General features: G+C 50.0%; 1 protein-coding gene across 1 annotated transcript; it reads right to left on the bottom strand.

Annotated features, from left to right (window-relative positions):
- Positions 1 to 7,074: 7,074 nt before the first annotated feature.
- On the bottom strand, positions 7,075 to 9,403 carry GPR27 (G protein-coupled receptor 27). The gene has a single exon (XM_052777879.1). The coding sequence runs from the start codon at positions 9,281 to 9,283 to the stop codon at positions 8,141 to 8,143; it is 1,143 nt and encodes a 380-aa protein (XP_052633839.1). The 5' UTR covers positions 9,284 to 9,403; the 3' UTR covers positions 7,075 to 8,140.
- Positions 9,404 to 10,094: the final 691 nt, after the last annotated feature.

The raw sequence follows: 10,094 nt of genomic DNA, 5'->3' as shown, positions 1-10,094 counted from the left end.
ACAAAAAGCCTCATCTGCAAACCTCAATTTGCCTGGGAAACTGGGTACATGTTGATTGTGTGCCAGGAGTGCCCAGAGCATCCCAGATCGATGCTCCTTTGTACCATGGCACCAGATATCAGCGTGTTACAGGCACGTCGCTGTTCCCAGAAAGTTACGAATCTCACAGACCAGACAAAGCACGTGTCTGCGCTGTACGTGGCGTGTACCCACACCACTGCAGCCTGAGCTATCCTGGGATGCATAACTGTCCTGTGCTGTGTCCCAGCAGGCGGCATGGGAAGGATGGGCTGTAGCTGCATCCCTGCCAGCGCCCCACAGACGTGAGCGCAGGGACTCCCGTGGGGCTCCTCATGGCACCGCGTGGGCAGTGTATCTCTTCTCGGGCTGGGAATCCCACCCAGGCCTCCCAAATCCCAGCGCTGTGTCTCTGCCACAGCATCGCAACATGTGGAAAGGATTAAATCTGGTTTTAAATGTAACGTGGCTTTGTAAATCCCAAGGCTGTAATGCAGTTCAGAAGCAGACTGAACACACGGTCTGGTTCCAGCCAAGCGAGTAGGGCTGACCCTTCTTTATTTACTTTTTGTCTTGTACATGTAAGTGCACTCATGTCACTTCATGCAGACGTTTGTGGGCTCTTACAGTGCGAACGGGCAGCTGTGGCTCTTGCTGCAGAGAGTTCACAAACGAGTAAAGCTGCTATTAATTTCAGGGGGTGTGAAGCGGGGCCCACCCTTTATTTACTCCTCTAGGCTACCGTGGAGCCCAGGCAGCAGAGCACATCTCTTAACTGCTTTCATGGGACCTGCCAGAAAGGCTAGCTCAGGGAGAGGCACTGGCGAGGCAGCTGCAAGCATGCTCACTCTTTCCAAAAAATTTCACTGCATCCTGTCAAATTAGTAGATTCCCCACACACACACCAATTTCTTCTCTCACATGGGTGAAACCTTGACAGGAAGGTCCCCCACCCCTTTAAATTCAATGGTAAAACTTCCTGACTGTGGTGCTGTCATAATTTTGAATCCCTCCCCACCCTGGTTTCATTAAACTCCCCAAAGTTGCTAACAAACCTTTCACACATTGCAACAGAGCCTTCAACTATTTGGATTTGGTTTACATCAGCACTTATGCTCAGACAGATATTGCACAAACGGAGAGTAAGAATAAGTCTGGCTGGCTGAGAGTTTAGGATCTTGGGAGGGGGGAAAATAGCGCTGAGACCCCCATCCCCACCGGCAGCTCTGCCGGCAGGTCCTGCAGAGCCCGGCTTCTGCAGCATCCTTCATCGCCCTGCCGGGAAGCACTTTGGTGATGCTCAGCCTGAACGTGTCCCTCCTTGCTTTCACGCCGTGGCTCCGAGCTATACCTCTGCCTGTGATTCTGCCGGCTCCTTGGCTCGGGTGCCCACATTCTCCCCCTTTAGTCACACCGCAGCTTGGCTGAACATATTGCATGTTCATCCGCCTTCCTCCACACCCAGATGTCTTCTGCGGCTCTGCCGGAGCTCGCTCCCTCGCCGGGGCAGCCCGGCCCGGTGGGCACCCAGAGCTGGTCCCTCTGCCCCAGGGCCACTGCAGCCCCATGGCACCCAGGGGACCGTCCCCTCTCCTTCCTCGTCCTCGGCGCAGCGTGCCAGGGGACCTGCTGTGTAGTGTGAGCGTGCAAGGCCTAATGAGGGAGGAAAAGGAAAAAGCCCGGCTGATTTACTTGACTATCAAGCTACTCAACGGTTTCCTTTCCATCACCCTCCTGCAAGCACTTGGTGACAGATGGGGCCAGATTGAGTGGTTTGATGGAGTGAGGTAATATTCCACTAAATCATTCCTTCCTCTCGCTGTCAGAAAGCACCCAGACTTCAGCCCTTCCTTCTGAATCTTCCTGTGTTTCCCTCTGTGGATTTTTTTTTAATGACAAAGCCATTTTAGCTCTACCTCTGCTGAAATTTCCAAGGGAAGCAAGTACTGGTATTTATAAGGTATGATAAAATGGGTGTTGTAAAACAGTTAGGAAAAGGAAGGGCTGAATCACTGTGAGACGGAGAGGGTTCTGGTGCTGTTTACTAGTGTTTCTGATTTCTTTTTCTCCCTGCGCGCATGGGCTGAGCCCCAGACCCCAGCGCAGGGACCCCGGCCGGGCAGGCAGCAGGCGCCTGGGCAGGTGTGCCGTGGGCAGGCACGCAGGCTCACGCTGCACGTCTCACAGATGGAAGATCCGTTTTTTTTCCCTGGATGATTTGTTCCAATGGTTAATCATCCTCACACAAAAACACAGGATTTTTTTTTTTTTTTTTTTAATGACACACCAGTAAATAACATTCAGAAACTTTAGGACGGGCTTTCTTTTCACTGGGCGATCTCTTGATTTCTGCCTACTCTATTAGGGCTGTGATGACTGCCTGAAATTAACTGGGACTTCATAGCTTCCCTGTGCCCTTGCAAGACTAGCTTTGAACTTGAAAGCCTCCTACACAAAGTGCTTTGCGCTATCAACCTGGTCACGGTAGAGGTGAAAAATGTGGCACTGAAGAAAGTGGCTTTCCGATAAATACATCCACAGTACAACCATGCATGACTCACAAGATCAAAGACAGAGTGCAAGTACTGAGGTCATTAAACATGAATAGAAATACAGAAATGCAACAGCTTGCATTAAAGGCTTAGCTTGACTTTAAAGTTAAGTGATGAAAGCTTATGTAGTCAGCGATTGTTCACCCGTGATAATGCTCTGCTCTTGCCATCAGTAGTTCTGTGCTCTACAAAGGTGAGTAAGAATAATTAATAATTTTTCAGATAAAGTACCAAGGTGTGGGGCAGTTAATGACTTGTACCAACTGAAAATAGGCTCAGAGATGCTCAGCATCATCAGCTCTAGGGAAAGTCAGAGGGCCGCAGATGTCAGGCCTGTTGGAAAATCAGCTCTTGGTCACCAGTTCTACAACCGATGGATGAGTAAGGATTTACCCCACACAAGGTTCTTCACGAATGACATGGCATCAGAGGTCACCAGCATAAAAGGAGATGTGGGGTAAGACGTCCATCAACACAGCCCCAGCCCAGCACGACTCTGCAGCAGCTTTTAAGAGACCATCTTCACCGACGATCTTTCTCTGATGGCTCCTTTTCTTTGAGATGTCGTATACTTTATAATATTCTGAAGCTTAAGAACACCATAGCATGGGAGATGCTTCCTGGTTCGTATCACAATAGAGTTAATTGTAGCCCGTGCAGTGTTTTGAGCAACTATAAAGGAAGCTGTGCTAAAATTGAGGATTTTAGGGAACCTCTATTAGAAAACAGCCCCCCTGCCACGTTTCTAATAGTTTTTTGATTTGCAGCATAACTATCTAATAAGGTTTCTGGGGTATTCTGAAACTGCACAGAATCATCTGATCTGCAGCCTAAGTTAATGAAGTGCCTTGAGATACTTAACATCGCATTCTGCCAACATGTGTCCATTATTCTGTCCGGAGCCACTTCTCTCGGGGTGGTTTGTTGGCAGTTCTGAGCAAGGGCAGCTGCTACAGGGGAGCAAAGTGACTGTGCTTAACCATGTGGGGCCAGTGGCAGAGGTCCAGCCAAACTCCACGCGTCCTTTGCTGGGAAGGGAGGGAAAATGCCAGCTTTGCTCTCCTCTGAGCTCCGCACAACATATCCCAGGGCAGTCCCACAGCATATGGCAGAGCAGCCTTCTGGAGGTGTAGCTGTATCACATCCAGGTAGAGCCCCGGGAAAGAATTGTTGCTATCAGACTAAGCCAAATTCCTGCCTTTTTTCCTCAAGGCTACTGGCTTCACACCATCCTGGGAGGCAGCTTTGTCTCCCCTGGTGCAGATCTGGTACTGGAAAAGCAAATGATGACTGCTTGTGGGCTACGCATCTCCCTGCTCATCCTCCACCTCTAGCATGACCTCTGAATGAGACCTTTACCCAACAAGATAATTTGGCTGGGGCCAAATATTTCAGCCCCTTTCCTAGCAAACTCTTTCCAAATGTAACAGCAGAGCTAGAAGCACCCCCACAGTACTCCAAGTGTTTAATGTTGCAAATCGGACATCGCCATAGCCACTACTTGTTGAGATTTCAGGCCAGTGTCATTTTTCAAGCTGGCCTGACATTTAAGTTTATGCTAAAAACTCCACTGACTTCAAGATTTGGACTGGAAGAGTTTACAAGGAATGTGTTAAATACCTGGTGAGTGAGTGAAGAGGCCAGCAGCAATCAAAATTTTTCCAGAGCAGCTCCCAGTGCAATTCTTCACCACAGATATGCAAAAGCAAGCACAGTGTGACCTCTGAGCCAGACTGCGGAGAATCTCTGGGGGAAATGATGTTGGTATTTCCTGTGATACTCAGCACTCGTGTTGCCCAGAATATGGAAAACTATCATACATCTGCCTGGAGGGGTATAGAGAAGCCTCAATCTATATTCTGGTCAAGCACAGGTAGATGGAAGAGCTGGGAGAGCCCCACTGCCGTGCAGCTCACCAAACCCTCCAAGTACTTTGCATTCTGGTCAGTGGGGATGGGGAGAGGGGTTCAGGCCATCGGAGTTTTTGCAAGTGAGCCCAGGACTTGCACAACAAGCTGCAATACCTTCTCATGTGGATGCGGGAGGTAATCATCACCCAGCTCTGAGTCTCAGCCATTAGCACTTCTGAGCAAGGCCAGCAACACTCTGGTTTTTGGATGGGCAGCTGGGGGTATGGAGGCTTACAGCTACTCCTCACAGGTCCCAACAGCATCAGCAATGGCTCCCTGTGCTCAGCCCCGTCTCCCTAATGTTATTTCTCTTGTTTTGTTATCCTGAGCAGGCTTTCATCCTCTCTAACATCCTTTCTCTGATCTTGGTCAAAGCATTTAATCTCTGCGACCCATTTTCCCCATATGCAGACTAAAGGATGCTGTGCGAACATGCTAATGCTGTGCTTTGGAAATGCTTTTTTTTGCCACTTTCTTATCTCTTCTCAGATGTCAGAAAGAATAGTTATCCTCTGGTGCCTCTCCAGCCCTTTCTGTTTTTTCATACTTTCTTGGTGCTCTCTCAGCCAGCAGGATAGACTTGCAAAGTGGTGTTTGTTGGTGTGCCGGCACCAAGTACCATTCCATTTTCTGCCACGTGTTTGTCCTTGGTATTTAATTTCACATTTTCTGGAATGAAGCCCTATTGTACAACATCCACCTAAACCCTGAATTAAAGCTACTGGAGTTCCTTCTCTTTTGTACTAGCATGGCCAGGATCATAATCTGCCTGACATTACAAGTACCTAAAATACAAAATTAACTTCAAACGGCGCTGATTCTGCCCTCAGAGTACATCAGAAGTCCTGAGACAGCCCTGGAAGCTACATGCAAGCAAAAGGCAGGGTATACAGATAATCTTTTTAAACTTTTTGGTATCCTTTTGCTGTAGCCAGTGTTATTCTCAGTCATGGATGGGTCTGGTTGCCACTGATGGGTGATAACAAAGCATCTGTTATCTTCAGTGGATAAGAACTGGACTTACCCATCGAGCGAGGGCATTGCTGAGATGGGGGATGCCTATGCACAGATTGGCATTCAATACAGCAGCGTGGCTAAGCTAAGTCTAAATAAAAACCATCGGGTCATCCAAAGGTGATTTTTTTCATCCCCCGCATATATGATTGACTATACAACTTGTGCTTAATTTTTCTAGAAGTGAAAAATCTGGTCCTTGCAGCTTTTAAGGAGGTTTTAAAATAACTATTCTCTCATCTCTGTGGTTTAAATAGAATCATAACCATACTACTTATAGCTGGAAGAGAGATAGGATGCCAAAATATCAGTCATTTTTAATGGAGTAAAAGAAAGAAAACATTAGCTTGGGTACCAGCCAGGATTAGGAAAAAGAAGGCAAGATTTGAGGTAGAGATCACAGTTCTGGGCCCCTGCATAGGAAGCTTCTTAAATTTTAAGGAAATATGATTCCACAAAAGTTGGAACCCTGCTGAAAAGACCTAACAGTAAAACAGGCATGTAAGGTATAATTGGAACACAATTCCCAGCAACAGCATCGACACCTTGCCCCTAAGTCTTTGTAATACAACTCTGCCCCATTACTTTCTAAGATTCACTAAGCTATGATCTGATATGCCATGAGGAAAATATAATTAACACTGATAACCAGCTTCTGCTGTGTCCTCAAGTTCTTGACAGCTTTCCTTCTGTACCCAGATGCATTTTCAAACAGCTTTGGAAATGATCTCACTTTGTTTTCAAGATAGCCCATCCACGGTCACATTTCTTAGCCCAGCTCTGGCAGTATCAGTACAGCTCCATCTTCCTCCTGCCTATCTTCTCTGCAGCTATACCGAAAGCTGAAATTGCAAACTTCTCCTTACGCACTTCAAGAAATGTTGCCTCTCTGGTGTTCAAATCTGAGCTGGGGGTGGAAAGCAAGACATAAAACCAAACCAGATGCCCCACCTCATTTCATTCCCTGCCTAAATCTGAAGCTGCCACCCTAGCCCTCTTCTGATCTGTCACACGCGTCCCTTCTGTGCTCATGTCAGAGTAAGGCCAACTATTTCTCAGCTAATGTCTAACAACTTTGGACTACTCTCTACAGAAATACTCTTAGCATAGACGCAGACTTCTTCATGGAAATTGAGCTTATCTCTGTCATTTTGTGTGCGACTTGCTCCAGCACTGTGCTGTAAAGGTTTGTAAATGTTACATGATACATCAGAAAGCAAGCCCATCAGGGACAGCTTCCCCTGAGATGGCTAAAAACTTGTGTCAGGATCCTGCCATCAGGCTGCCGGTTAAAACGCTTTCAGAGAAGTTTTTGTAGAACAATAAAGCAGGTTAAAGTGCCATGCTTAATAAATGTAAATTACCTGTTAAGAATATAGTTTACCAATGAGTACAGTATTAACCAAGCCACCATGTCAAAAACCTGCTTTGCCAACTAAAATCAGCAATCCACAATTCCACACTCTTTTCTACCGTTAACAGAGGAGCGATTAGCTAAAACAGAAATTTGGTTTCAGGAGACAAAGAGAATTGTGCTATTTAAACCTGTTGCCCATCATGAACTTAAGTCTTCTTAAAAATAGCTTTAGTCACTTTTATTGGTATAAACACCTAAATTGAGATCTAACAGCAAATAAGGATTGTGCTTGTCCATAATAACCTCAGCTGTGAAATCTACTCAGACACAAGACATACAACCTTCCACATACACAAGTTATTTGTCAGCAAAGCAGAATGCTGCCATTCTGAAACAATTACATACAGTAAAGGTTTTCAATATTTTATTAAAGAAAACAGTCAAAATGTACAAGTATTACCCAGGTTTGTAGATAACTTCCTATAAAGGCAGTAAAATATGAATTTCAATCTAGGTTTTAAAAACTGCTATAGTTGATTATTTTTAAAGTTGATATTTTAAAATCACGTTTCACAAATAGTTCTGAAATATTACCAAATGAATAGTGCAACAAGAAAATCGAAATTAGTTCTACACTGTTTGCATGTCAAGCAAAAAAGTTATAAGTAACTGCTTCAAATACTCAAACCATTTGAGAATGAATGAACCGAACAGCTCCTACCAAAAACTGACTTCTGACCACATTAGGAACGTCCTCTTCTTGTTCTTCACTTAAAATCAAATAATAATAAAACAACACCTCTTGAGGTCATCAAAAATAACTTTAGTATAAAATTGTCTTGGCCCTTATCAAATATTACATGAGTAAAATTGTTAAGCCTTTATCAAAACAGACAGGAATAGGGAAACAAACAAACAAAAAAATGTCATGGCCTTAATCCATATCTGTTGGAATCATGTCTAGAAATGTTAGAATAAGCAAGACCAGAAACTCGGAGCCCTGTTTTGTTTTTAAAAACCACACAACCACAAAGAAAAACAGCTTCTTACTGCCTAAGGTTTGGGGGTGTTCTGCTCAAGTACCTGTTCCCATAGACAGCAACCTGTTATGTTCTGAAGAGAGCATATGCAAAATATAGAAAAATAAATAAAATAGCTTCTTACAGCCTAAGGTTTGGGTGCTGGGTGGTGGTTTAGTATGTCCCCCACAGGTCCCACTCTCTTGAGATCATATACAGAAACATGGAAAATCATATCCACCTTTCTTTCTTAGAAAAAGAAAAGCCCCCCTACATCCCAAAGCTCTTGAGATCGCAAAGGATGGTGCCCTGGGTGCTCTGGATGCTTTGGCAGCACGGGAAGCGGGCTCGGAGACAGACCCTGAGCTCCTTGTTGAAGATGAAGCAGAGGATGGGGTTGACCCCTGCCTGGGCAAACGTCATCCAGACGGAGGTGGTCAGGTAGACCTGGGGGATGGAGCTGGCCTTAATGAAGACCCGCAGGTAGCAGGCCACAATGTAGGGGGACCAGAGGAGCAGGAAGAGCAAGGTGATCATGTAGAACATCTTGCAGAGCCTTTTCTCCATCTTAAACTCCTCCAGCACCAGCAGCCTCTTGATCTGGCTGTGGGTGGCCTGCCTTATGCCCACGAGGGTGGGCGGCGTGGGCCCCCTGCCGAAGCCGGCCGTCCAGTTTGCAGCCGCTTGGCCGGTGGCTCCCGGCCCGTGGAAGGTCCAGTTCTGGCTGATGGCCGGTACCAGCTGGGCCGGCTTCATCTTGCGGTGGCCGTGGATGAAGAAGAGCAGCTTGATGTAGACCAGGTGGGTGGCGGCGATGACGGCCGCCAGCATGAGCATGAAGCCCAGCGTGTCGTTGGCCTTGACGTAGCGGTGCTCGAAGATGCACTGCTCCTCCTCCCGGATGAACTTGTAGGTGCCCACGTCGAAGACGGGGGGGAAGGCCATGGCCATGGAGAGGGTCCACACCATGCACACCACGGCCAGGCAGGTCCAGCCCGTCATGCGCTTGGCGTAGAAGCGGTGGTGGGCGATGGCCATGTAGCGTGTGACCCCCACGCAGAAGAGCAGGAAGGCGGCGTGGAAGCAGAAGAGGACGGCCAGGAAGGCCAGCACCTTGCAGCTGAGGGGCCCGTGGGGCCAGGCGGCCCCGCTGCGCACCGACAGCATGACGAAGGGGAAGCAGGCCAGCGAGCGGAGCCCGTCGGCCAGGCAGAGGTCCAGCAGCAGGTAGTACGGGGCGCGGTGCAGGTGCCGGTCCTTGAGGATGAGCCAGGCGAAGAGCACGTTGCCCGCCAGGCTCACGCAAAGGATCAAGCCCAGGGTGGCCAGCTTCAGCCCGGAGGCGCTCAGCAGGCCGCCGGCGCTGGGCAGGTGCGGGCTGCTGCTGCTCCCCAGCTCGCTGCTGTTCGCCATCGGGTCCTTCCTCCTCCTCCTCCTCCTCCTCCTCCTCCTCGGCGCCGCCGCGCAGGCAGGGCCGGGGTCTCAGCGCCGCGGCAGCGTGCCGGGGCCGAGGGCCGCGCCGCCCGGCGCCCCCATCCCCGCCGCCGCCGCCGCCGTCCTCCCCCCGCCGCCGCCAACGCCGCCGCCGCCGCCGCCCCGGCCGCTCCGGCGACGCGGGGCGCTGCCGCCGCGCTCCCCGCGGGCCATGCGGATCCCCCGCCCCGCGGCCGCGCTACGGCCGCGCCCGCCGCCGCCGCCGCCCCATGGGGATGCGCTGGGGGAGTTGGGGGGGGGTGGGGACACGGACACAACCGCGGAGCAGCGCGGAGCCACCCCCTTACCGCCGGCGAGCTGCTCCTCCGCGCCGGGCGAGGGGGCCGGGCGAGCCTGCGCACAGCGGCGGCGGCTCAGCCCAGCTCCCGCCGAGGACAATGGGGTAAATCCCCCTCCCTCCTTCTTCCCTTCCCTCCTCCTCCTCCTTGCCTCCGCCCCCCCCCCCCCCGCTCCGCGCAGCCCGGCCCCTTGCGGAGCGCGGGGCTGAGTCACTCGCGCAGCGGCGCGGAGCGGCGCGGAGGTCCCGCTGCCGCAGCGGGGTCGGGGAGGGGGGGGGCGGTACCGAGATATGGGGCTCGGAGGTGTGCGGGGTGAGGGTGGGAATCCCTGCGGTGCTGCTGCGGTTTATAGCCGATGGATGTATCTGTTTGCACGGCACAGGTGTGTGCGTACGCCCGTGTACGCCCGTATACGCCCGTGTTGATACGTAGCGCGCGTATCTATCGATCCA

The sequence above is a fragment of the Harpia harpyja genome, chromosome Z, assembly GCF_026419915.1.
Source record: "Harpia harpyja isolate bHarHar1 chromosome Z, bHarHar1 primary haplotype, whole genome shotgun sequence".
Classification (NCBI taxonomy): Eukaryota; Metazoa; Chordata; class Aves; order Accipitriformes; family Accipitridae; genus Harpia; species Harpia harpyja.
The sequence above is the reverse complement of the archived record's forward strand: the minus strand, read 5'-3'. Positions and strand labels throughout refer to the sequence as shown.

Bases quoted from the DNA above. Each gene is read 5' to 3' on its own strand.
- GPR27 (XM_052777879.1), bottom strand. From the start codon at position 9,283: ATGGCGAACAGCAGCGAGCTGGGGAGCAGCAGCAGCCCGCACCTGCCC.